This window comes from Zonotrichia albicollis, chromosome 22 (assembly GCF_047830755.1).
Source record: "Zonotrichia albicollis isolate bZonAlb1 chromosome 22, bZonAlb1.hap1, whole genome shotgun sequence".
NCBI classification, from domain to species: Eukaryota; Metazoa; Chordata; class Aves; order Passeriformes; family Passerellidae; genus Zonotrichia; species Zonotrichia albicollis.
The window spans coordinates 3478853-3506844 of NC_133840.1; the positions used below are offsets into that span (position 1 = coordinate 3478853).

Below are 27992 nucleotides of genomic sequence, written 5' to 3' on the forward strand. Positions count from 1 at the left end.
TTTCTATTAATCGTCCTTTTATTCTAAATGTTTTGATTCTCAGGATGGAAGTTACAGCTGGTCTTTGGCTTAAGCTTCAGAAGCCTTTCTGAATGCTTTTGGAAATGGAAGAAAAGTTGCTGACTAAAGTTTTTTTGGGTAGAGAACAGAACTATTGTCCCATCGTGGTCTAGATCTGTTTCCTTTTTAATAAGACTGAAAAAGTTAGAGGGTTGTCCCTGGCACAGTTGTTTCAATGTGTTAGAGGTCTGTGTTAGCAGATCCCGAGGTAGAACTGGAGCCAGAACTCTGGGCAAGTCAGTCGTGGATAAATTGCACTGTAATTTCAGCTCATGTTCCTTCTAATCACTGTTTGTAGGATTTCTAAAACAAAAAAGGTCGTACAAGCCACGACGTGCATTGAGGAACTTAGCTGTTCTTTGGCTTTTTTTAGATGAAAATACTTAATGTTTCAGCATTGTGTGCTGGACCAGAGCCAAGATACAAGTCTTATTTTCCTCATTTTAAATCAATCTGCCCTTATATAATATGATCCTTATGTAACGTCAAACATACATGAAAATACCTGTTACACCGATTTGCAGTGCAAAAATGCCTGATATTTAAGTGTAAAACCAGTGTTTTCCACTGTTCTTTAGCACAGGATTTCCCTATAGATCCTACATTATAAAGAGTGCCCAGAGTTAACTTTTGGACTGTGGAACAGTGCCATTAACAGCCTCGGAGATGTTACTAAATACAGAAACCGAAGGGGAGGCTCCTTGGGGAGGGAGGCTGGAAAATCCCGCCTCAAAACTGAGTTGAGAACTGTTGGGAGAAATCCACTCACTTTCTTTTGTGTCTGACCTAACCAGAAGAAAGGCTCTCCTACTGGAAAGAATTGATTTTATTTTTTTCCCCCCTCAGAGAGAAAAGTTTTGCTGGAGCATGAGCTGCCCGTGTGCCCGGGTGAGGCGGGTCGGGCTCTTCGGGGGCACTCACGGCAATGAATTATCGGGGGTGCTGCTGGTCAGGCACTGGCAGCAGGATGGAGCCGAGATCCAGAGGGCAGGAGTGCAGGTGAAACCATTCCTCACCAACCCCAGGGCTGTGGAGAGGTGCACCAGGTACATTGACTGTGATCTCAACCGCGTTTTTGACCCCGAGAGCCTTGGGTAAGAGCAGCTGTGCTTTCTGTTGTTCTGCTTTTTCTGGGGTTTTAAAATTCTTTCCTGATTAAAATGTTGAACACAAGTTCCCCTACTACTTTAACAGTGCAGTCACATAACTGAAATTACTGACCTTTAACCCAAAAAAAAAGAACAAATTGCATGTGTTAACAGACTCACTCCTATTGCTGGTAGAATCAGTCTCAAACCAACACATTATCTTAAACATAATTTTAAATTGGCTTTAGATGAGCTGCATTTGTGTGAATTGGAGTACCACTGTTCTGAGTCAGTCATCATTGCTCATGTCTTGTGCAATTCAGTTTGGGAGCTCTTCTGAATACAATTATATTTCCAAGAAATAGCAGATAAAAGCAATTTAACATGGACATCTGAGTATCTGAAAGAATGGCACAGAAATCAGAGAAGTGTGTTTAATTCCAGTAATATACAGCAAAAGGTGAAAACTTAAAATTAGAAAAACTTGAAGCTGGAAATAATCTATTCTAAGGCAAAAGCACAGCCAAAAACCTGAATAATTTAACTGACTTGTTACTTTAAAATAAATAGTCTATAATTACTGTAAAATAGTAACTGATTTTACATTTTTAATAGGATTTGATGTTTCTGTGCTTTTGAGACATCTTTCCAGAGGTTTACTTTGCTATATAAACATTCTTAGTATATTTGCTCACCAGGTAATTTTGTTTCAGAAAAGTTTTAATGGCAAAGGTGAATATCACAGAAAGGAATACTTACTGTATATATTTTTCAGGCAGTTATTCTTAACCTACACTTCTTTCCATCTGGCTTTTCATCTTAGGATTTTGTTGTTGATTATTACATCTAAGATAAGCAGATGTTAGCACATAAGTATTGAGGCCATTCTTATAATTGTTTATTTTGGAAAACCATTTTAAAAAAAGGTAGTTTTGTTTGGTTCCAGCTGCTTTGAACACAGAACACTTGAAAAAACACAAGAATAAGACACCTGCAGGTTTCCTTCATATTTAGCTACTATTTCTCAGTAAATACTATGAATTTGACTGGTCCTATTTCAGCTCTACTGAGTGTTTGAAGTACCTGACCCTGCTCCCTTAAGTGTAGAACATTCAAAATCATAAATTATTTTACAAAATAAGAAAAAGGAGAGTGAAATTTTAGTGCTACTGAAAGCAATGGTGTAAACCTCATTAGCTTCAATAAAAAGTATTAATTAACAGCTTTATGTGAAGAAATGTTGAACTTCAAAGGCAGAGCTAAAGAACAGAAAGGTGGATTATGTGATACACAGAGTCTCCTGAAATTACAGGAATTAAAACTTTGAGGAACAGGTTTGAAGCAGCAAAATCTTTACTGAGCTTTAAGGATCCTAAAGGAATAGATTGTAAAAGTCTGGTCAGATCATGAGAAGAAATAAAACAAGTTAGAAAAACTCTTGAGGGTGATGTCCAAGGCAAAACATCATGGACTGATGTCTCAATATGGTCTCCAACAGAAGGGGATCCAATCTTGGAAGTGCTCTATGTTTTTGCAAAATTTTAGTTAGTTTTATGCATAGGGGGAAATTTTGTGATGTAAGAAGAAATATTTTCCAACCAAACATTGATTAAATAATTCTAATACCCTTCTGCACAAGACTCAGAATAATAAAACAATTACTAGACAATCATATTTGATTTCTTCAACAAATTCAGTAAATTTTAAGTTTGGTAATTAAACAGGTGATTTCAATTCCAGTCAGTTTTGGATTGAAAGTAAAAAGAAAAGGCTAATACATATTTTGTTGACTGTAAAGCCATGGAATGAGCTCACTAATTTCTTTGTGCTGATATTAACAGCAGGCCAGTGGTGGAAGATATTCCATATGAAGTGAGGAGGGCTCAGGAAATCAATCATATATTTGGTCCCAAAGGTAGTGATGATGCCTATGACCTTATTTTTGACCTTCACAACACCACTTCTAACATGGGTGGTACCATTATTCTTGAAAACTCCAGGGATGACTTTACAATTCAAATGGTTCATTATATCAAGGTAAAACTAATTTTAATGAACTATTAAAATACATTATTAGTTGTAATGTTGTATTACTATATATTATTTTGTAGTTTCTTTAAATATACTATTTTTTTCTTCTGCAAAAGTGTTTAAAATATTTCATTACTCATATGATGAATTTTTTTAATTAGAGGCAACTATTAATTTGATTATAATATCAGGTAATTCAGATTTAAACTCATATCTTCATGTATTAAAATGAGCATTAATAAGACTGATGGGCAAAGAGGAATACTTAGAATAACATCTATGAAAATTAATGTAGTTTAATCTGCTTTCACACTGATCTGTCAAGAACTTGGATAAATTTGGGTTAGACATGCTAAATAGTTAAACATTAATTTCATTAAATAAAGAGATGTAACAAATAATGGAAGTAGGTACTGACAACGTTTCCTTATCAGTGATGTGTCTTTAGAAGCTGTTTGATTCTGCTGTTCCTAAAGCTGAGAAGTTTTGCTAGAGGTTTGCAGAAGTGATGCTTTAAGCATAATTTGCTTGAATTCTTGTGGCCTGGATAGTGACTGATGGAATCCAGTTGGGCCAATGGTGTGGGATTTTAATGTTGTTTTTTTCCTTAGAAATAAGGTATTTTCAAACTTTTTTTTCTTATTACACACATTATTTTTAAATGGTTATAAAAATACATGAAAAAAAGCTTTTGACAAAAATTATATGAAGAGTAATGGTGGGCAGGCATCAAGAAAGAAACCTCAAGTAGCAAAAATGCCAATAAAGATTAAAACGAGGCTTAATTCACGATTTGTGCCCCCATAAGAGAACTATAGTCTAACTCCAAATAAAAAAGAGTTGAAATCTGCTTTATGGTATTTCAGTTCTCCCTTTTGGAGCCATGCTGAGGAGATTTTTTCCTCTGCTGGCAGTTCCAGGCTAGAGCTGTGCTCAGTTCTGGTTCAGTGGAGCTGCCTGGCATCACTTAATGGGACAGACACCAACAAACACAGCTTTGTGCATTTTCTAAAGATGTCCTACTTCCTCGAGGGCCCTGAAATAAAGGCAACGTACTGAAGACATTGTGTAAATCACTTCTGCATCAGTAATCTTTTGTGGCACAACATTTGAAACCCTTTTGCGTGACAAAGGTTTTTAAACCATCTCCACAGAACGCTTTGGCTCCAGAACCTTGTCCTGCTCTGCTGATTGAACATCCCAGCCTGAAATATGCAACAACTCGCTCTGTGGCAAAACATCCTGTGGGTAAATATCAAACCTAAAGGCTCTTTCAACCCAGCAGCAGTGAGTTGGAAATGTGGCTGTTTTCAGGTGTGCTCACAGAGAGCTCTGAGCACCAGGAGCTGCTTGTCTGGCAATATTTACCAAAATGAATGGATGTGATTATCCATTCTTCTGAAGAGCTCTGATTTACACAATCATTACATAACACAGAAATCCTTAAACTCAACCCACTTTCTGCAGAAAATATTTATAATATATTTTTTATTTAAAAACCTCCATATATTTATAATATATATTTTTATAAAAGACAAGGACTTGCTTGCCTTAAAACCCCACATAATTCTGTGCCTTACAATCCCTCTTAAACATTAAATACTGGCCCAGCAGACATTTATTTTTGCTGTGCATGTGATGAGTGATGGTGACATTAAGTGACATTAATGATCTCTCTCATCTCCAAACAGGTGTCGAGGTGGGGCCCCAGCCACAAGGTGTTGCTAGAGCTGATGTTTTGGACAAAATGAGGAAGATTGTCAAACATGGCCTTGATTTTGTGCAACTTTTTAATGAAGGTATGAGAGGTCACAACATCCTGTGTCATGTCAGGGACTATTTTTTGGAGAGTATTTTTAAAAATGACACTTTATAGGTGGGGGAGAATTAAAAAATTAAAGTCAGACCTGTGCACTACCTAAAACACACTCTGACAAAAAAAGTGGTTTTCATTATTTCAGAGTATATTTTGTCAGTAGGTTGGGGTTTTTTTTTGAAGTAGAAAGAAAATAATACAGTTATGCATGTCAGAATTTCCATTATTGTGCTGGAATAGTAAAGATTAAATACCATTGATATTACTCTGTGCTGTGCAACACTAGTAAACAGACCTTTCATTGATTTCCCCATCTACAAAATAGATCTTTTTATGTGAAAAGTAACATTTCAGTAACAAATTTAGATTTGAACTTCATATGCCCCAATACGTGACTGGGCCATCTTTCTCCAGCTTGGCTTTGAGAGGACAACCTGATGATTTGAGCCATTCTGCAGAGAATAAATAATGCAGTGTTCTTTTTAACAGGCAGTTTTTCATCTTGACATTAAATTGCATTTATTCTTTCTAGGCAAAGAATTTCCACCATGTACAATCGAGGTTTTTAAAATAATGGAGAAAGTAGATTATCCCAGGAATAAGAATGGTGAAATTATTGCAATAATTCATCCTAAACTACAGGTAATTTCTAGAATAGTTTCCTTTTGTGACATTTTCTACTTATTCCTGTGTTGCTTCTGCTATATTGTTGTATATTTTAGTAATAAATATTTAAAATGCCAATATTGTCAAGGATTTTATTGAATATTTTAGACCTCCCCTAGGGTTAAGTTCTCTCACTAAGGTCATACATTCATTATTTCAGGAACTGTCTTGGGAATCACTGAATCTAAAATCACTACAAAGAAAAAGCCAATAGGACAGCTTATATTTTAAAATATAAATCTGATTTTGAATTCTAAAATGAGTGTCTGTTTTCAATTTTCAATCAATTGTGAGCATCTGCAGTTTCCTTCTAGTTCACTTTACCAGTGAATTCTGAAAATGAGGGCCAGACACACAAAATGAGGTATTAAGATTAAACAATTACTTTAAAAGCTTTTGCCATAAACTGCGGAAATTTGCATAATTAGCATTAACTCAAGAATCACATAAAATATACAAAAACCTGAAAGTAAATATATTCTATTTATTTTCTTTCCCTAAGGATCAAGACTGGCAGCCACTGAAGAATGGTGATCCTCAATTTTTGACTCTTGATGGAGAAGTAATTCCATATCAGGGCGACTGTACAGTCTATCCAACATTTATTAATGAAGCTGCATATTATGAAAAGAAACAAGCTTTTGTAAAAACAGAGAAAATCAAACTCACTGCAAAACACCTCAGGTTGTCAGTCTCAGAGCAGAGCACTTCTTAAGAGCTTTTTTTCATATAAAAAGTGAGTTTCCTTATGAAGTCCAGGGTCATTCAGTAGTTACTTGTGGGATACATAAATGCAGAATCTAATTTTAAATTGTTATTTAATTAACCTTGCTGAGCACTTCGAGATCTATTGTCATAATGCTGATTATGACTGTTTATTGTTCTCATAGACTCCTGTAGATGCAAAGAATTTATAAATATTTTGTGAAGTTTTTATGAAGAAGCTCCTCCACAGTACTACATTATATACAAAAATTACAGCTTTTCTACTTCATAACCCCAACCCTCAATAACCAACACTTTTTACAATGGGTTAATCCTTTAAATTAATTCCTCAGGTAAACACACAAAATGTGAGACAAAGGAGAAGCTGGGCAGAGAGAAATGGGGGGAGGGTGTGTATAATAAATGATGTTATCTGCATATGTGACTGACCCCCACGGTGCTGAAGTTAAAGCCTTGGGGCTTATTTTGTTTTTATACTTACAAACATTAAAAGAAGCTAAAACAGGATTTCAGAGAAATATACTCGAAAAAGCTTTACATTTCACTTTAGTGTATTTCAGAATAAATTCAAACTGCTTCTGATTTAAGGCAAGATTTAGACAGTTATTTTGTTTTGATGAAGAGCAATGCACAAACCATACCTGAGTATTCCAGAATGGAAATTAAGAAGAATTCCACATGGAGAGACTTGTTCTGTATCTGTGGAGACAAAGCCTGTCAACGTCTTAAAAAGATTAAAAAATGGGGGTTTAATTAATTTTCTAAAGTTGTTTTTTACACATTTGACAAATAGGTAATAAACATTAAGAATTTTAAATAAAGACATATTAATTATTTACTGAAAGATTAATTGTCCAGATAACTCCTATATTCTACCTTTGAAATGTGATGTCACCCTCATTTACGATTAAATTTAATAGTAAATGAGAGTGGCTAAACCCAAATAAGGACATGTGGGAGGGGCTAAACCCAAATAAGGACATGTGGGCAGGGAAAACCCCAATAAGGAAAAATGGGTGGGTCTAAAACCCAAATAAAGGAATGTGGGCATGGCTAAACCTAAATAAGGAAATGTGGGATGGGCTAAACCCAAATAAGGAAATGTGGGATGGGCTAAACCCAAATAAGGACGTGTGGGATGGGCTAAACCCAAATAAGGACGTGTGGGCAGGGCAAAACCCAAATAAGGACGTGTGGGATGGGCTAAATCCAAATAAGGAAGTGTGGGCAGGGCTAAACCCAAATAAGGACATGTGGGCAGGGCTAAACCCAAATAAGGACATGTGGGAGGGGCTTAAAGCAAATAAGGAAATGTGGGCAGGGCAAAACCCAAATAAGGAAATGTGGGCAGGGCTAAACCCAAATAAGGAAATGTGGGCAGGGCAAAACCCAAATAAGGAAATGTGGGCAGGGCTAAACCCAAATAAGGAAATGTGGGCAGGGCTAAACCCAAATATGGAAATGTGGGCAGGGCTAAACCCAAATATGGAAATGTGGGCATGTCTAAACCCAAATAAGGAAATGTGGGCAGGCCTATTTTTTCCTTGCCTTTTTACAACTCCTCTGGCAATAAAATAAAAAAAAACAACAAAGGACAATGTTGATTGACAAGTTTTATTTCCTTAACTTAAATAAACATGGTATAAAAAGCATAAAATTACCTGCTCTGGTCATTATTCAGAGTATCTGGAGACAGCACGTGGTTGGTGTGAGGCGGCCAAGCTCTGTGGCCACACAAGGAGGGATTTCCTCAGTGAGAGTTTTTTAGGAGCAGACTCCAGCTGGATGCTGAGTTCACCCACAGGCTTGTGCCTGGGCAGAGGCACAGCACATTCTTATAGGGGGTTTTTTTTGTTTCTTGTAGGGATTTTATTGCTTTTTTCACAGCCCAGAGCAGCCTCACCACAGCGCAGAGGCCTCGTTGTGTTTCCAGTGGCCTCACGGCCCAGGCTAGTTCCTGAGTGTGTGTGAAGAGGTATTTTTTTTTTTCCCTTTGTACAAAACTGGCACAGAAAGGATCCAAGCAGAGCTGAGCAGTGCTGAGGCAATGTCCTTCCTTGGCAGCCTTGGTGCAAAATCAACAATCCAAGATCCCGAGACCACAGGAACTTCTCATCCTCACATTTCCTGCTGAGGAAGCCAAGCAGTGCTGGGGTGTGACGAGGTCTGTGGGTACACAAATGTCCTTCCCTCCAATTCCTGTGCCCAGAACACAGCCCAGGGCTCCTGTGGATCCCATCCATCCCTGCAGGCTAGGCTGGAATCTCAGGGCACGGTGTCTGTCAGGGGCAGGCTGGGCAGCAGAACCCTCTCGCACCATCCCTGTAAATATTTTGCATTTTCCTTCCCACTGCAGGCTTCCCTCATGCTCTCTTCTGTCTTAAGAAAGTCTTTTGGATCATTTTGCCCACAGCTGCAAAATCCAATGCAATTCTTATTATCATTCAAACACAGAACTGAGTTCCCCTGAGTCTCACCTAAAATAGCACCTTTAAAACAGGCACCACATGAATAATTCTGATGAAAAGCCATGACACTGGAGACACATGTTAATTGAAATTTAAAAGCACACAGAACAAATGTTTCTCCTTATATATACACACATAAAATAGAAAACTAAAAATATAAATAATAAAATTCATAATACTATGAATTATATTATTAGAAAACTAATAATATAGTTCATAGCACTTGGTCATCACAGGTAATTAAATAAAAGCTACAGAAATGCATTACAGAGTCCTCTGAATAAAAAATAAAGTTTGGAATTGCATTGCACTGAACTAATTTTGTTCACCTGGGGAAGAAATTGACTTCTGATTTTTCTGAAGTGGTTAAATGCAAAGAATAATTCAGAAGAACTTCCACTGTGGTAACCGTTTATGTAGGAAGATGCAACAGCATGAAAGGGTCAAGGAGGAAAAGTAATGTTGTGACTGGAGCAAAAATCCTCCATCAGGAATTCTATTCCTGCCCTGTTATTTCATGGGGAGGCACAGACACACAATAATAAAATAAATAAACAGCAATAAACTCCAGTTACACCCTGGGGACTGCACAGAGGAAAACAGATCAGGCAAAGCCACTGGGATCTGATTTTCCAACTCATGGGCCCAAGCCCCCAGTAACACTGACAGTCAATGCAAAAGCTGCAAATGTACCCAGAACCTTGTGACTTCAAAATGCCATACTTCATTTAGTCATCTTCAGAGCTGAAATGCTTTGCTTTGCTCCACAACAAGAACTTTTTTGTTTCAGTGCACAAAATGAGTTTCTCATGAGTTAGGCATTCCAAAAAGCAGCAGATTGGGATCACAATGACCTTAATTTTCCACAAAAAGAAGAAATATCTCACATTTGACCTTTTTTTATCCAGTTAAACATCTCAGGCCAAGTTTGAGGAGCATCAGGCAAACTTGGACAGCAACAGTTTGAGAGGCTCAGAACTGACCCTGTGAAATAATCCCATTTATTTCAGCTCAGCTGCTCTGAATAAATGGGTGCCAGCCATCAGACTGTGTGACTGAAAGTTTGTGTTCCAGCTGGCTACAGCTGTCCAGAAGAGCCACAAAACTTTCAGCATCCACTGCTGATGCTTTTAACCTTCAGAAGAGCCACACGTCAAGCCCAGCACAACTAAACAGAGGTTTCAGGCAAATCATCCATTTCTTCAAACGTATTCAGGGTGTTTTTGCTATTAGTTCTTGAATTATCATCTTGAATTTTGCTTGGATCTGCAAAAAAATGCATTGTAAAGAAAACAGGATATGGTAGAAACTGTATAGGCAAGATCAGAGTTTTGCACCTATTTTGTTGTTGTTGTTGTTAAAAACTTGTATTTATTTAAACAGCAAGCTCTCAGTTTGCTACCATATCTTCTACAGAAATTTTTCACCTCAGAGGGAGAAAAATTTCTCCATTTTCTCCAGGACACTCCTGCTCTGGCAGCAGATGGATATCTTGGATTTCCTGGCCAACATTTATCTCATCCACTGTATATGTTACAAAACTTGTTTGTCACCAACCCTCTCTCCAAGTTTTTAAAAATAATTGAACACCACTGCCATATTAAACATTAGTTTCTCTGACAATAATATGTGGTTTAATATAAGAGTTTATATTTTTAAAGGAATAAAATTGGATCAAAAAGCATTTCTAAGAAAAGATTCTCAAATAGGGTGTCGTGAAATTCCACTGTACCTGTTGGCCCCGGATCTTCATTAATAAATGAAACATGGGTTTTCCACTCGGTCCATTTCACTTCATTAATCCTGTTTACATTTACATAAATTGTGTTATCAGCATGAATTATCCCCCAGCTACATCCCTGACCTTCCCCCTTGATTCCTTCCTGGGATTGTCACACTTGACCACCTGCTTTGCTGGCACTGAAGCCTGAATGTCTTTTGCACCATATGAAGGTGAGAATTACATCAAGACTACTTCATAATTTCACACATTGTTAGTACAGCCTTGAAATATTTAAGTATTTTTCATTAAACAGCACAGTTCTTTAATATGGTAATCATCAATTACCAATCAACTTAACTGTGATTGCTTTTAAGCTGACATTTAAAGGAGATTATGATAAAGTGACATTTACTGCAAACAGATTTGATGCTTCTACAGTCAAAACATATGAAGATGAAAATCTTTTCTCATCAAAAGATTACCTACATAAAAATTTATACATTTTTCCTATTTAAACAACTGGTTACAACTGAAAAAAAAAGAATTATATTTTTGTGCATAATTTGTAGAGATAATAGAAATATTTTAAAGAGGGTTTTGAGGAGAAATAACCTTGAAGCAGCATAAAGAGAGCAGAATTCATAGCACATGATTCCAGCTTTGCTTTACCTTAAACACACCCTGGTGTCATTTTCAGCCACTTTACACCGTTCTCCCAGCTGGAATTTTTTCCTCAGGCATTTTGGTAAGAATTTTTCAAATTCCAGAATAGTCCTGGCTCTCTGTTGGCAGTAAATAGTAAAATGAGAATGGTTAGCTGTGGTCTGATTTCACAGCATGCAGTTTGTAACAGGTCAAGCCTCCACCCACAGCCAACACCAAAACCATCAAAATCACTGAATTTGTGCAAAAAGGGATTCAGAGTCCTGGAAAAATCATGAAACACATCTTCCTGTGACATATCCACGGGAATGAAAGTCATGACAGTGCATGAGTTGGAAATCCAAACCTTTAGGATTGTTAATTCCAAACTTCCTACAATTCTCTAATACTGGACCTATTTATGTCTATTATTCACACACAAAACAAAATGAGGATTATCTTTAACACTTAACCTGCCGTGTCAGCATGAGGGTTTTAGCCCTGGCACCTCCCAAACAGACCTGGAGTTTCCAGATGTGCTCACTCTCCTTAGAAATATCCTCCACAGTTTCTCCCATTAATGCAATCAGCATGTTCAAGAGAAGAACAAAAGTCAGCACAACGAAAGTGATGAGGAGCAGGAGGAAGAGCACGGGGTACTTGGAGTTCTGCTGGATCTCCAGGTCACCCAGCCCCAGGGTGAGCTTGAACAGATCCATCAGGACGGGCCCTAGGCTGCTGTTGGAGTGGCACTCGCCACCCTCCTGGCACGTCTCAATCAGGGCAGCCAGGGCTGGGAAGGAAGCACAAGGAAGTTTCACTCACAATCATTATTTAGGAATACAGAAGCATTATTTAGGAATACAGGGATTTCATCCCAAAGAATTCAAACTGCAGATGAGAGCCAGAGCTGCCCACCCACACAGAGCAGCCAGGTGACAGCTCCAGCAGACAGAGCCCACATCCAAATGAGATTCCAGGGATTTGAGACCAAGGCAAATCTATTCACACCTAAACTTAACATCCAGAATAAACCCCAACATGAGCTCTCATGCAAACAGGGTTCTTATTCATAATAATGCTGAAATTTTTACCCACACAGAGCATCAGTGCTTTTCTCCAGTAATATTTACCTACGCCAAATCCCAGCAGAAACACAATGTACACAACCAAAAACTTGATCACATCTTGCAGGATGACCTGAAAATGAAATGGAACAGTCGACAGAAATGAAAATTCAGAACTAGCTTTGTGCTTTTGAATTCTGCAGGGACACAGGTGAGGCACACACTGAAACACAGACTGCTCTCCTTGAGCAAACAAGCCCAAAGGTCTGATTTTTTATCTCAAGCCTGCTGTGCTCTCTGAGAGTGACTAATTCTGTACAATACAGACATTGCAGATTATGGTGCTATTAGATTGCAGAAGTACATTAGCTGGAAAAAACACAAGCTACTCATATATTTAATGTAATAAAAATGTCAATATTAAGGTACAAACTAGTTCCTGCTGTTGAAGAAGAAATATTGTGTTCTGCTGAAATAATGCATAAAAACTGGAAATAAGGAATTAAAAAACAAACTATAAAATACATATAATTGCTAAATATACTTAATTTAGATTATAGAACTATGGAGTATCATCAGGCAGGTAAAAGAAAAGACAAACTTGCCTTTTGAATCATCACACTGTAAATGCCCATGGACTGGAAACCTCTGGTGAAATAGAGCATATTGGCCCAGCCAAGGGCCATTGCCAAAACAAGACACACCAGGTGTTCTTTGTAGGAAAACAAGTACAAAAAGACAGAGAAGATCACAAGCAAAGCTTGTATAAAACTGTTAAAAAACAAACATATACGTAAAAGAGAAATTACTAGCACAAAACCAACAACAGAATGGCAAAATACGAAAACAAGATTTCTCTGCTCTTTAGGCTTAATTTGTAATTTCAGGCTGCTTTTTTATTCTCCCCATGAAATTGGCATTATAGTTTAATGATAAAATAGGTCAGTGCAAGCAGTATAAGTATATTAACATATAAGGATTATATTTATTAAATTTAATTTAGGTAAACTAGTCTCCCCAAAAGAGCTGCTCAATGCAGATAATGCTGACAGAATTGTAAGAATCCTTACAATATCCTAGAAGACATTTAATTGTAGCTTTAGCTTAATGAATTGATAGAATTATTAGAGATTGTCCACTGGCAAGTGGGAAAAATCCACTCCATGCACATCAACCCTGGTATTGTTACTGACAGTGCAGCCAAGAGTTTGTGTTAGGGAATAGCTGCAGGCAAACTTACATCCATCCCTCTAAAACTGATAATTTTGAGGGGGAAAAAGTGAATATCTGCTACAGGAGCACATTCTCTGTGACCATGAGATAGAGAATTTGATATATAGTAGAAAAAAAATATATATATGACAGACTTACAATGCAAAGTGGAACCAGGCATCAGAGAGAATGGACTGCAGGTCTGAGGGCCTGAGCAGGAAGATGGCCACACTCTGTGCAGGCAGAAACAAAAAATGGTGAAGAGAAAACAAACCTCAACATCTGCTTTTCAAAATAATTTAACAGTTATTCTTAACTAATCCATCTACTGATAAGACATAGTAACTTCTAGAATTAATTTTTTATAGGGCTCTGTAAATTCTGTAATTTATATTACAGATATTTTTAATATCTGTAAGTTCAAAGGTTAAAATTCTGTCATCTCTGGCACAATTTAAGTTACTGTTTTTAATTACTTACATGGCAAAGTTATACCATGGGATTTCTTTTTCATTACAACTTGAAATTCTTTTGTCCTTAAAGCAAATAATTTGACAAAACTGATATTATACAAATATCAGATCAGTTTGAAAAGCAAATATCCTTATATTTATTTCACAGTTGTAATCAACTGTATAACCAGGGTCATTCTGAATAAGGGATTGTGTCAATGATTTGAAAGTTATACATATCAAAGACACTCCATGTGTATTGCCAATATCAGCAGCAGCATGTTTATAAATTTAGAGAAGCTCTTTACAAATTAGCTGTATATTTGTTTCTAAAAAAAATTTAAAATCTTACCTCTTTTATGGCTAAAAATATTGCTCCTAACATAACCATCACCTGTCCTGACAGCTGCAGCCACCCCACTCCTCGGGTCAGAGCCAGTGGATAAGGAGGAGCCTGCAGAGCAAATCCAGAAGGAAAATCTCAGTTCCATCCCTGAAGGGTGAAAGGAAAAGCAGCAGAAACCCTCCCACCTGTAACTCTCTGGGTTCTCAATTTCTCCCCTTCCAGGGAGAATTTTCTTGATGTATTTACACAATCAACCCTCTAAGAATGATGTTTGAAATATCAGAAATTTCTTTCTTAAAAAACTCCAAATACTCTCTTCCCACCTTCAGAAATTTCACAGTCTTTGGATCATTTATTTGTATTTTAAGTCACTTCCAGAAAATGCAGATCTGATGCTCCCACACTGATGTGGGAGAACGTGGTCTCTCTACACACAGATATTCCAATATCTGGCCTTGCTTTAGCATTTTAAACACAATTCAGGAAATGCTATTGCCTTTGAAGTCAGTAAAATTTAGTGAGGTTCAGCTGCTGTACTCACTTCATTTTCATTAGGCCTGTGGTAGGAAACCAATGTTAATGTCACATTGTACAGGAAATAAAAGCAGCAGGACATGAAAAACATGTGCCTTGCAAACTTCTTCCATTTCATCCTCAGCAGTGAGTTCAGAGGCTCCAAAGTCAGCATCTCATGACGATTCTGAGGAGAAAAAAAATAAATAAAAAAGTTAAATATTTCAACTCACTGCCTGTAAGGAAACTGAATCTTAGGTGTGAATTTTGTGTATTTCATTCCATGCTATCCTTGCTGTTCTAGAAACACCTCTGTGCTCAGGGATGTGCCAGATCTCCCTGGGATGGAAAAGACCCTCCCAAAATAACTGACATGTGGTGCAGGAGCTGAATGCAGATTTACTTACAGGTGACATTATGCAGCAGCAGATAAAATTTATCTTGCTCCTGATAGAATAACTGAGAACCAAAAATTACTGTTCACAAGTAATTCAGTTGTTTGCAAGGCTCACAATTCTAATATGGGGATAGTGCTAGTGAAAAAATTATATTTAAAAAAATTATAATAGTTGATTATTAGTTATTATATTATAGTATTCTTATATATTTAATAATTGTATTACAAGAATGATTTTCTTATGTTTTAATAATATAAAATTCTATTTTATATAAGAATAGGGAGCTTACCCCAATATTTGTGTTGTAGACAATGATTTCCAGCACTGAGTTGTCAGCAGTGGTGTCCAGCTCTGTCAGGTCATACAGAGAAGACTGAACAGGACCATAAGCCCAGTCTGTGAATTTTCTGGACAGGCTCCTGTTTGGCTTCTCTCTGATCTCTCTGCTCAGGATGTACTTCAGAATCTAAAACATGAACAGATGATTTGTCAGCAGCTGTGCTGTCCAGGGAAAGGAGAAACACAAGAATACACTTGCCCAAACTCCCACCTTTTATCTGTAACAATTTGTGCAGTTGCTCAATTTAATGTACTTGTAATTTTGTTATTCAGTGAGGGGTGCTGGAGGTGAAAAACCTGTAAGAAATAAGTTCAGTGTTTTTAATGCCTTCTGATTTTCTGTCAGAGATATTTTTCTAAAGGATGAAAGCACAATTTTCCATGTGTTCATTTATGCCTTCCTTGAACTTAATTACTTTCTAAATCATCCCATTGCCAATTCTTTACACTGCAGTTGATTTGTGCAGTCTTCTGAAATTGTTTGGTGGTAAATGCAGAATTTCTCTACAACAGAAGGCTGGTTCTAAACAGCTTGTGTGGTTTGTACAGAGGGAGGGAGTTACAGAGAAACCTGGAAGCATTAAAACAACACTGCAATGGAAATATTTGTGTTTTGAACAAAATTAGCTCACTAATACTGATACAAACCAGCCTGGAAAGAGATGTGTCAGAGCACAAGTTTCTCTTGGATGCTGCTGAACTCACACCCACCTCTAATTTCCCAGTTTTTGCAGCTAATTGCAGCGGTGTCAAACCCTCCTTATTCTTGGTTGTTTCCAGATTTCTGTCTTTGCTTTTCAGCAGGATCATGTCATACATTCTCATCACAAAGTCATTCTGTGTTTTGGAGTCCTCTGCCACGGTCACTAATGCATGGAGGATGTTGTTTCCTCTGGAATCCTGAGAGGAAATGTTGGTCCTGGCATTGTCCATTAACAGCTCAATTATGTCTGGCTGGTTGGTACATGCTGCCAAAGCCAGTGCAGTCTCACCTGCAGCATCACAAAATGCAACAAGTGGTCATGGTTTATTTCATCAGAACAGAAAATATTGTGTTAACCACCTTAATATATGAAAGCACATTTATATATTGATTGTACTGGAATAAGCTCTTGATTTATGGAAGTTTTGGGTATTTCTTCTTAACTTTTCCAGAAATATCTCAATTCCACTTACCAAAATAAAAGCCTTCATGCTTGTGTTTGGGATTAAAGAAAATTCCCTGGGCACGAGCATTGACATCAGCTCCTTTCTCTATGAGGCTCTGGGTGATTTCATACTGTCTCCTCTCAATGGCAATGTTTAGAGCTGTCTGGCCTGGAAAAGCAGACACAGGAATTTAGGGCTGAGTCTCTCAAGCACACTCTGAAACATTAATGATGTTTCACAAAATATTGCACCAGTAACAATGAGTAAAAGTAGGTTCAAGGGATTTATTATTTTATATAGGTTATGTTTAACCATATACCTGAAACTATCAGATGGCAATACCTTTATATGCCTCTTCTGTGTATGCTGCATTGATAAATCTCTCCAAAATGCCATTTTCCTCTGCAAAGGACAGGAGCATGTTCACTATCTCATTTGTGTTCTGGTTGATGTTCAGCAGAGCTTTCATCAGACAAGTTTTGCCAGTGTCTGAAGCCGTGAACTTCTTCATCAGGTAATCTACAAGAGTGAATTTTGAGATTAAATCTTTTTAGTTTATTAAACTTCTGTTCATTAGGGGTGAAACCTGATGGATATAGATGAACACAAACCATTTCCCAAACCATGACTCCATCCTGTTCACTTTGTTCTTGAGCACCAAGGCAACCTTGGTGTTCCTCTTGGACATCCTGGTGCCATAACTCCTAAAGTCTCAGGGAAATAAAAATCATTCCCAGGGAAATAAGGACCATTCATAGGGAATTAAAGACCATTCCCAGGTTTAGGCTGCCCCTGAGCTGCCAGAAGAGCTGGCAGGTCCCCCCTGATGCCTTGTGAAGGCTGACCTAGAACAGAGTCTAGATGGAATTAAAAAATAAAGCAGGGATTTATTAAAAGGATCTCCTCAATGGAACCACCTTGGGCAGCACAAGAGCCCAGCCAGGGCTGCACCCAAGATGAACCAAAATAGTGACAAATGAACCCAGGATGAACCAAAATGGGCACAAAATGAACCCAAGATGAACCAAAATGGTCCCAAAATGCATGGCCGCTCACGGGGTCTCTCACTTTTATAAGTTCTGTGCCATTTGCATCTTGGAGTTAATTGTCCAATTCCAGCTTTAGCCCATGCAGTCCCATCCTTCCTGTTTTTCTCTCCCCAGCCCACACTGTTTGTACTCTTGGGCTGAGATTTGGATCATCTGTCCTTGGTCCCCAGCTGGAGAAGGAACTGTTTTGTCTCCCTGCTCTGTGCAGAGAGCTCACCATCCCCTAATACGAAGCTCAGAACTGCACACTAAAGCAGTAGAGAACTTAAAACCCACCAAATCTCCCAGCTGAGGCACCAGCCAGGTGCCTGCAGGGCTCACCTGGCACGGGCAGGGAGGTGCAGGCGCCCGAGCGCTCCCTGAGCTCGGCCAGCAGCCGCTGCAGCTCCTCCACGTTCCCCTCGGACACTGCCCGGAACAGGTTCCTCTTCAGCTTCTTCCTGGCACTCCTCAGCTCAGGCCCTTGGCATGTGGTAGCACTGGATTGTAAGAAATCATCATGAAATTGCTGGTGTGGTTTATGCTGGTTTATTTTATTTTTTTAAGAAGAGTAAAACCAAATAAAATTGTTGGCCCTAGACTGGATGAACTTGCCCCGCTGCCATGGATAGCTCAGAACATTTCTCCCATTGCTTATCTGCAGCTAAGTGGGCTGTTGAGAGGCTGCTTCATTATAAACAGCTCATGTTTCAAGTATTTTGTGGGTTTTATTCAGTTTATCCATTCTTCTAGAATAAAGGCTAAGGAACACTTCTTTGCTCTGCCACATTGACTGCAGTGCTGAGGTTACCTGGGGCTGCTCTCACAGCAGAACAGAGTTCTGAACCTCACATCTTACACCACTTTCTGATCATCCTTTATTCATGAAACAGCTGCTGCAACTTATCCTGGTTTATTTTATTTTTAAGAAGAGTAAATCCAAATATAATTGTTGAGCCCAGACTGGATGAACTTGCCCTGCTGCCATGGATAGCTCAGAAGATTTCTCCCATTGCTTATCTGCAGCTAAGTGGGCTGTTGAGAGGCTGCTTCATTATAAACAGCTCATTTTTCAAGTATTTTGTGTTTTATTCAGTTTATCCATTCTTCTAGAATAAAGGCTAAGGAACACTTCTTTGCTCTGCCACACTGACTGCAGTGCTGAGGTTACCTGGGGCTGCTCTCACAGCAGAACAGAGTTCTTAACCTCACATCTTACACCACTTTCTGATCATCCTTTATTCTGGAAAAAGAATTATTTCATATTTCCCCCAGGCAGAAATACTCCATGCCTGGTTGTGGTGTGTGGGCCCTGTGTTGCCATCTAAAAAATACCCATTTTATATAAAGAATCCTCACACTAAATATGAAAATTGAAATATTAAGAGTTGCTTCTTTTGACATTTAATTATTGAAGGATTAAAAAGGCATGTACAAACATGATCTTTTTTTCTAAAACATGGCAGGAAAAATAGGTTTTATCTATCCTATGACAGATTGAATCAGCTGAAAATGTGCTGAGAAATATTTGTGTCTGCACTCACCCACAGCTGTCCACGTTGGGGCTGTATTCAGTGGCATCATCCTGAAGAGACTGGGGGGAATCCATGTCTTCCCCATTTGCAGATGCACTGCAGAGAAAGAAAAGCAAATGTACCAAGTATTAGCAGGTATTTTGGCAAATTGCACAAAGAACCAGTCAATGACAGGTTAGAGTATCTGCACTAGAGCTTAAATTAGTCCAATTTGACATTGGCCTTTTAATTCTATCATTTTATCTCCCACATGGATTTTAAAGTGAGTGATAAAAATGAAGAGACTCACAGGATTTTATTATATTTTAAAAAAAGACTACATTAGGAAAGCAATCTGCTTTGTGTTTTATTATTTCACTACAGATCCTGAAAACCGTGGGAACTTTTTCCTTTTTCTTTTTAATGATCACTGCTTTTTATGCTTCACCCTGAATGCTTGAAGCTTGCATTCTCCCTTTTCACATGCTTAATTTGTCATCTGGCACAAAACAAGTACTAAATCAGTAGCAGTGAGGGGGTTGCAAGCCCACAATGAAAGATTTACCTAAAGATTTACTACACAGAACACTGGAGGCAATTCAGGAGTGTTTTGTGGCTGATTTGAATGAAAGAAATTGAGGACTGGGCCCTAAATAGATGTGTAGGTGATATATTTAAAGGATTTTCAATGGCATTGATATTTTGTAATTGCTGTACATAATTTCTACACGGTCCTAAAAGCAGATCTGACTTTGAAAAATTAAGATAAATGAGTTTCTTACTTGTATTTTTGTTTCTCTGAGGTTCAGATTGGATGAACTACCTCAGGTTAATAATTTAGGGAACCTGAGCTATTAATTATTGGCAAAAGAGATGCATGGACAGCACTGCTGTGCAGGTATTCCCTTGTCTTTGAAATAAATCTGGGAGCTCTGAGTCCATTCTCCTTCCATCTGTCTCCTCTGCAGAAAGCTGAGTAATGTGGTGACAAAGCACATGTGCAGGTCACTTCCTGAATGACAGGGGGAAATTTGGGCACCTCTCCTCTGAAACCAAAATCAGCCTGTCAGCCAATTCCTAAAAGCTGACCAGGCACCCTCAGCCACAAAAACCTTTGGCCATTCTGGGCCTGTGCCTGATTTGTGACATATTTCACTTATTCATAATTATTGGTTGTTAGCACCTCAGATATTTTTTAAAATTAAATGTATTCATCCCAGTCATAATTTTTCTCTATTCATTCAGCATAAATGGCTGCTTTAAATATTTCAGATTCAGCATTTCCACGTTTGATTGTTAATGAGCAATGGAGGGAAGACGTCAGCAGCCAGCTGGGAACAGCTAAATTAGGCTGTGGTCTTCACACTGCAGAAAACACCCAATGAGAGCATGGAGTTTGTTCTAATAAGAAGCTAAGATTTAAAAAAAAACCCTGATTTTAAATTTATTCAGATCTGAGGCCAGATTTATTCCATAGAAACAACAGCAGTAGATAAAACCAAAGATAAATCTCCAGTGAAGTTCTGTCTTTGAAGTGACCAAAAGCTGTAAAAAGTCATGTAAAATCCTGGCACTGAGGCCCAAGGAGAATTGAGGGGAAGGTGCTGGAAGAAAATCGATTTATTTGCAGCAGGATCATTGCTTGTGCATCTGGAACTTACCAGGGGCGAATATTGGAATCCATGGGTTTGGAAAACACAGGGGGAGAGGTGTTATTGGGACTGGCATTGCTTTCAAAACCATCAATCTCCAGGAAAAAGTGGGAACTGTTGAAGACAGTGCATTTAAAGAAATATCAGTGATAAAAGGCAAGCCCAACCTTAAACCAAGAAAAGAACTACCAAGGGCAAGCTTGATCATTTATCTCTCCTGGCATTAAAGCTGAGGCTTATCTGCCTTCCCTGAGGGGATCCCAGCCTGTGCCCAGCTCTGCCAGGCTGGCAGATGGGCAAAATTCCCAAGGTATTTTTGGAACACATGGCATCAGATCCTGACATGTGTGAGCAGCAATCTCTAAACCAGCCCTGCGCCCTGTTCCTGTCACTGCCCAGCCACACAAAAATGTTTTTTTAAAATCCCAGTCCTTGCTCTTCCAGCCAGGAGCCATCAGGATGGATAATTTCAAACATTGATAGTGATTAAATCAGAAAGTTTGAAAGGTCACACGTTGAGTGACATCAGGCACTTCCACCAGCCAGGGCTGAGTGTGTCCCCTTCCCTGGATGACATTTAATTGCTTTCCCTATAAATATATAAATATTTGGAGTGAAAAGAAATAAAATTTGGAACAACACAGACAAAGTGATATGAAAAAAAGATTTCACCTTTTAAAAGCCTGCAGAGTTGATAGGCAAAAATCAATGGCTTGGTTTTAGTGGATCTCAGTAAAACATTGCTACAGCTCCCACAGACTGAGGAGTTTCAGGGGTGGAAGCAGCAACTCCCACAGGGGCTGTTGTTCACAAACTGCCTTACATTTCTAAAATGTTGCAGTAGTCACCTGGAAAACCTTTCCAATTCACCTAATATTTATGGGTTTGTCCATAGGGGCATTTATTACCTAGCTGCACTTCCAACAAGATGTTTTGGGGAAGATGAAGCAGTTGCATTGATGGGAAAATGCAAAAATAAAAAGGTGTTATTAAAAATGGCATTATTAGGCCACGAGTGAATAACCTGCTGATATTTGCTAAAACCAGCAGTATCTATTAATTCCAAATAGCAGTATCTATTAATTCCAAATAGCAGTATCTATTAGTTCCAAATAACAGTATCTATCTAGTTCACCTCCTTCTCCAATGGCTCGATGATCCAGGTGTTAATTCTGGCACCCAACATCTGTGCAGCAGCTGGCAAGGGCACCCTGCTCTTGGGGCTGACAGATCTCACCTCTCCTGCCTTGGGGCTTACCTGGGCATGTCACAGGAGGGAAATGACACCCCAAAGCCACCGTGCAAAGCAGGGTGCCATCAAATAGCCCAGTGCTGACGTGGCTCTGCCCACAGCCATCAGCAGCCTCCTCCCCACCCTCCCCTCGCATTTCCTGTGCTCAATTCCAGCCCCAGAACACCCCAGTTCCAGGGGATTCCAGCAGGGAATGCCACTGTCTGTCAGAAAGTGAATATTGAGAGTGAGAAATGCCACCCTGGGAGTGCAGCAGCTCTGCTGGGGTAGGGGAGGGAGTTTTGAAGGAACAGCACGGAGCAGCGTTGGAACATTTAATTAATAGGATATGTTAAAGCCCTCATTAAAATCCACGTGATGTGGGTGCTGTGTGTTGCAGGAATGCTGCCAGCCACACCCTGAGCTCTGGTTTGAGAGGTGGGAGAAACCCCAGGGTTCCTGTTCCTGAGGCCACGAGCAGTGAGAGATTGGGGCTCAGTGATTGAGGGCTTGGCTTTGGCAGTGTTCCCATAACTCCACAGTCTGCCAGGGAATTGCCCCTGTTTGAAGTGCTGGGTGGAACATGAGCTGTTCAGACACTTTGTCTCCCCCCATATGCCACCAAAGAGCTTCTCTACTTGAATTTAATGCAAAAAGAGAAATTGGACCACCCAGTCAGTGGATCTCAAATAACTAATGGCACCATTCCTGTGAAAAGTGATTCCTCTGATTATTGAGAATTATAAATGTCAGAACAGCCACAATTGGCCAGGCCTTCAGAGTTTCAGAAATTGCCATAATAACCAGTAATTATTCAGAATGAAAAGTTTATGAATAAAAATTCATCCTCACTCTACAGTAACTTAGTTGACTCCATAGTATCAGGCAGGAATTACAGCTCATATTTCCCCATTCATATTAAATACAAACCCTCAATCCCTTTATTAATTCTCTAATATCAATTATGAATGAAAGTGAATATTTTATAAAACAGCAAAAAAGTCTCATTAACCAGACTAATGAAAAAGAGAGTGAATTTAGGTTTCTGTTTGTGATAGAATTTTTCAATCCTGCTCTCCCTGCCCTCTGTCTCTCCATAGCCTCACATGGAAATGTGACAGATTAAGTTTGAAATGCTCCCTTTTTTCAGGCCAGCATCTCTTACATAAAACTTGGTGTGTTCTTCCATGTGATCTCTTAAAAAAGAGATCACTTTATACCAAACATTAACCATCATCAGATCAGATTTTTGTGAGGTTACACAGAACAAAGATATTGGTGGTATTTCAGTGCAAAGATGCCCCAAAGGAGCTAAACAGGGAATTTTAGTGGTTCAGACTGAGCTGAGTCCTACCTTTTCTTGGTGGGAGTGCCTTCAGTCACCTTTTTCTCTTGCTGGTTTGCAGGGGGATTTCCAGGTGTGTTTGTTTTCTTGCCCATTAGTGGAAGAATTTCGTTGTTATCTTTAATCATGTTTCTGCAGAAGAGAGACATCAGTTACTTGATTCCTGTTCCTTTGAAGGAAGTGTGGTGACCAAATTACCTGTTTACAGTTTCTTCACATGTAAAAACACAAATATTGACATATTCATTCTTTTTTCCCCCCAAGTTTCTCATTTTTCAGCCGTTAAGGACACACCTCCACCATTTCATGTGTCAAATCTGGAGTGTTCCACACATGACTCATTAAATTTCAGTCTATGACAAGTGCCATTAAAAGTGGTACCAGGACAACCATAAATTCAAGCCTGTGCCTAAATTAAACTGAAAGGAGCTGTCAGTCCCAGTAAGTGTGTGTTATTTAGAGGAAAAAAAGATTACTTTTATAAGCAGCCTTAAAATTGGGCATCTTTTCAGTTATCTGAGCAGTCTGCTCTTGACCAAGATCATTTCAGAAATGTGGTAAATCCCAGGAAGGTCTGTGCAACAGTAAACACATAAAGGAAGGTTCCAGATGTGAAAAGAACAAAGAAAAATCCCTGAAAGTTTCTACTGCATTGGAACAGCAGAAGCAGCAGATTGAAAATGATGCCCAAGGTGAGCTTAGCTAAATTATCACATGGATAACATCCAGGATTTGTGTCCTGGTGATTTCCCAACATTTCCTCAGGAAAAAGAAAAAATCCCCTTGATTCTGCTGGAGGGAATGACCACCAGCACATGACACAAAAGGATCTTGGTGCAGTTACCTGCCTAGGAACACCCACAGCATGAATTCTGTAAGGAATAATGAATAACTATCTCCCTGTTTCTCAATCTGCTACTCAAGGGCATCATTTTAAATGGCCCAGGATAATTTGAAAGCAAGAAGGTGAATTCAGGATACATTAAAATTCACTGAAGGTACACCCAGGAAGATTTATGAGGTCAGGGATCCATTCCCAAGGAAATCAGGGGAGTGGCCTCCATACCCAAGGACAAATGGTAAAAATAATTTGCCTGCAAAGTTTGAACCACACATTTTTCCCCCTCCTACTCCACTTTCCTTGATGTGACAAATGTACACACACAAATTTTCTGCTCCTGTCACAGTGCTGTCACTGTGCCTTAGCACCAGGATCCCTTCATTCTGGGAATATCAAGATACAGAAAGCAGATTGTTCAGAGTGTTTGAAAAGACATGACACCTGGTGTGAGAGAGGAGCCAAGAATATCAAATACACTGGTATTGGAGTGAAAGTCTATTAATGCATAAACAACAAATGTTTAATTATGGCAATTTTCAATCCCAAGTACAGAGAGCTGAGAATTTACAGGGTCCAAACACTCCTAAGTGCAGCTGTAATCTCTTGGCACTCTGTGGAATAGGAACTTGAAATATTGGAAAGGACTCCTTACCTTCCAAAGGCTGGCTGAAGAAACAGGCATGAAAATAAATTTTTATTGTGTTTTCTCCCATTGGCAGGTGTGTTCACACTAGGAAACATTCCTAGCTTGGATGAGTACCCTAAGAATTCATGTCACAGCTTTCATAGAAATAATTTATAAAGGGAAAAATATTTTTACTTGCATACAAAGTACAGCACAGCTTCTAGTAAATGCAGAGAAGAGCTGAGTTTGGAGATGGCACAGGGGAGCTGGGAAGAGGGGGTTGGTCTGTGCCACTGGAAATGCCACTCACAGAGTCCCCAGGACATGTTGTGTCACTGAACACACTGATAAACATTTACTCTAAACACAGTTAAAACAAATGACTGTCCTGCTTAGTTCATAAATAATTCTGCTATTTACTTCTTACAAGTACTTAAAGAATACACAGCAGAGTGAGGCAAAGACATCTCCCATCCTGAGGAAGAGGAAAATGGGATTCTTGACATAAATCAAATAAAAGGGGACCACGGTGGGGATGGACATTAAATAACCTAACAAAATAAGTGACTTTAAAGGAGGAGAATAGTTGGGAACAGATTTTAAAATTCCAAAAGCCAACAAAAGGAGTTGCCAATTTGAGAAGGGCTCGGCTGGGTGGGGTGTGAAGTCAGAGGGTGAGAGAGCAGAATGAAGAGCTGGAGGAATGAAGATTAAATTCCTAAATTCCTCCTGTTTGTGAGTGATGCTGGAGCTGCTCAGAGATGGCAACACCTCCCTGCAAGGGCAGCAGCTCCAAGCCCCATTTGCAGTTGGTTTTCAGCACAGAGATTTTAGCAGTGACTCGAGAACAGGCTGCACCTCTGAGGAGAGGTGGGAAATAACCAAACTTAGCCCTGGAGTTGTGTTGGATGGTGAGGGACTGCTGAAGCACCAGTGAGGTAAGGAAGCAGTTTGGGAAGGAAAAAGAGGACAGATTTCCTTAAGTACAGAGGGACTACACTTTCAAAAGCACGGAGATGTGACTGTATCCCAGCCAAAAAGTCTATTTAAAATGAGATTTTAATCAGCCTGCCAAGTAAATAACTGCAGGCACCAGAGCAGAAGTACCTTGTACAGTGCTGAGGCAGCGTCTGCCTCATTTTTAATAACAATTAATTGTGTGCTGAGATGAAAGCTAAGCTGGGCTCTCAGCAGCAGCTTCCAGGGCACTATCATTTTCTGGAATCTCTGACAGAAAGAGAAAAATAGTGCAGCAGCCTGAAAAGTGTCAGATCTGAGCAGTGTAGCTTATGTAACCTGAAACAGAGTGTTGTCTTTGGTTGTAACTATTTTCTACTCCCATTATCTCCTTAATTGTCACTTCCAGGCCACCAGAGAAGTGGCTTATTTGAAGTGGCCAGCAAGACAAAAGCCCTGCATTGATTTATAGTATCAAGAATTACTCTGAAAGGATCTGAGGAGTTGGTGTCTGACCTCCAGTGTGCTCGGGGTAAGAAAAGGGAATTTATCAGTGATGGCGAATGGCATTCTGCCATTGCTACACATTATCACAGAGTCACCTTCTGCTTATCTGGAACAAGAAAAATCACAAATATCTGTGCCTTTATAGCTCAGTAACAGTTCATAGGACGTGGCTAAAGAGAGAATCCTACACTCAGCTGTGATGTGGCACAAAGGTCTCCCCTTCCCTGGGGGCAGAGGAGGGGAAGTGACTTCCAAGAGCTGTTTCATTCACAGGCTGCTCAGAACAGACCATGGCACTACAAACCAATTCCTACTGGCCCATAAAAAATAAATCCCCTCCCCGAGGGGAAAGCTGATAAAGCTTCATTCTGACTTTTCTGCATTATTTATGATCAATCATATCAGCAGAAAGTTATACTTGGTAGGAAGAGCTTCATCTTCCTGTAAGCTTTTTAAACTTTTGAGGGTCATTCATAGACTTCAGGTGATACCAAGAAAGCTCTTCTTGGTGAGAAATTTTCACTTTCCTATGAAGGTTCTTCCTAACAGAAATTTAAAAAAACTCTAAAAAGCAACATTTTTTCCCCTGAGGAAAAATTATGTGAGATTATTTACCTGCCTATTTCTGAAATTAAAAAAAGGGGGCAGGGGGGATTCTGAGTTGAAATAACTTATTCTACACCTCATATATTTGACTTTCAGTGGTCACCACAGTAGCTGAGAGATGATGAATGTATAAAATCCTGATATTACATTTTAGATCCCCTTGGCACAGGACTTAGGAAGTGCCACAGTGTTCCAGGCCGACAAACACAAATTAAATCAGGCCTGTCCTTCTTCACTCCTGAATGCCCAAGGAAACAGCCCAGCTCAGCAGAGCCATTTACAGACCAGAAGAACAGAAAGAAGCCCAACAGAAACACATTGTCAGTGTGAAGGATGGGTTCTGTCTCTGTCTCTGGAAGATTTCACCCCAAACACCCCCGGAGCACTCACCCTGCTCACAGCACCTCCATGTCGGTGTGGTCGGATCCGGGCGGTGAAAACCAAACCAAGGCCCCGCTGAAAACATCCAAAACTCATCTGCCAAAGGAGCAAAGCCACACTCAGGCTCCAGACTACCCCAAAAACACAGAAGCTCCCTGCTCCAGGCATCTGGTGTGCTTGGCTGGGGAGCAGAGCCGGGACAGCACCGAGGAGCCGCGGCCGCGCCGAGTTTGCTCCATCTGAAATTAGGGAACAGGGAGAAACTGGCCAGGCAACAACTCCTGACTTCAGAGCTGCTAAAGTGGGATGACACACAGGCAGTAATTACACACTGGGGTGTTACTAAAGCTGGGTTGCTCACAGGTGACTTCATGGAGCAGTGGAGTATCTCAGGTGATTGCTGCTCTGCAGTTTACACGCTGTTTGCAAAGGAAAATGGTTGTGCAGCTGCATTTGGGTTGTAAATGACACCTTTATGTCATGCTCAGTTTATTACATAGCATGGACCTACTCAAGAGGCAGAAAGCAAAAACAAGGAAAGTCCTAAGTGCTCCAGCAAGCAAAAATTTTTGCTGTTACTTCAAAGTTTTACAAACTATGTTAGAAAAT

At 39.4% G+C, this 27992-nt stretch overlaps 2 protein-coding genes across 4 annotated transcripts; one reads left to right on the forward strand and one right to left on the reverse strand.

The window, feature by feature from the left end:
- The first annotated feature begins 763 nt into the window (after window positions 1–763).
- On the forward strand, window positions 764–7231 carry ASPA (aspartoacylase). Of its 2 annotated transcripts, none has more exons than XM_074557028.1 (6): window positions 764–1106; window positions 2990–3185; window positions 4334–4427; window positions 4871–4978; window positions 5528–5637; window positions 6164–7231. In XM_074557028.1, the coding sequence occupies exons 1-6, from the start codon at window positions 928–930 to the stop codon at window positions 6374–6376; spliced, it is 900 nt and encodes a 299-aa protein (XP_074413129.1). In that variant the 5' UTR covers window positions 764–927; the 3' UTR covers window positions 6377–7231. The 2 variants fall into 2 exon arrangements, with proteins under 2 accessions (XP_074413129.1, XP_005493585.2); XM_005493528.3 differs by having other exon boundaries at window positions 769–1154.
- A 754-nt stretch (window positions 7232–7985) lies between these two features.
- On the reverse strand, window positions 7986–27868 carry TRPV3 (transient receptor potential cation channel subfamily V member 3). 2 transcript variants are annotated; one of them, XM_005493530.4, is made up of 18 exons: window positions 27393–27868; window positions 23476–23598; window positions 20900–21004; window positions 19269–19355; window positions 18067–18224; window positions 17039–17215; window positions 16724–16864; window positions 16259–16539; window positions 15498–15674; window positions 14839–14997; window positions 14304–14405; window positions 13659–13732; window positions 12893–13058; window positions 12354–12420; window positions 11742–12013; window positions 11248–11360; window positions 10588–10658; window positions 7986–10121 (listed from the first exon to the last, which is right to left on the reverse strand). In XM_005493530.4, exons 2-18 carry the CDS (start codon window positions 23592–23594, stop codon window positions 10024–10026), a joined length of 2367 nt encoding a protein of 788 aa, XP_005493587.2. In that variant the 5' UTR covers window positions 23595–23598; window positions 27393–27868; the 3' UTR covers window positions 7986–10023. The 2 variants fall into 2 exon arrangements, with proteins under 2 accessions (XP_005493587.2, XP_074413115.1); XM_074557014.1 differs by lacking the exon at window positions 27393–27868 and having other exon boundaries at window positions 23476–23897.
- Between the last annotated feature and the right edge of the window lie 124 nt (window positions 27869–27992).

Excerpts from the sequence above, each read along its gene's own strand:
- ASPA (XM_005493528.3), top strand. The coding sequence starts at position 928 with ATGAGCTGCCCGTGTGCCCGGGTGAGGCGGGTCGGGCTCTTCGGGGGC. Across the intron at positions 3,186-4,333 it reads AAATGGTTCATTATATCAAG|AACGCTTTGGCTCCAGAACC; the intron begins GTAAAACTAATT and ends CCATCTCCACAG. Across the intron at positions 5,638-6,163 it reads TAATTCATCCTAAACTACAG|GATCAAGACTGGCAGCCACT; the intron begins GTAATTTCTAGA and ends TCTTTCCCTAAG.
- TRPV3 (XM_074557014.1), bottom strand. The coding sequence starts at position 23,615 with ATGTCTCTCTTCTGCAGAAACATGATTAAAGATAACAACGAAATTCTT. Across the intron at positions 13,059-13,658 it reads GCCTGGTTCCACTTTGCATT|TTTTATACAAGCTTTGCTTG; the intron begins GTAAGTCTGTCA and ends GTTTTTTAACAG. Across the intron at positions 12,421-12,892 it reads ACAGTGTGATGATTCAAAAG|GTCATCCTGCAAGATGTGAT; the intron begins GCAAGTTTGTCT and ends TTTCATTTTCAG.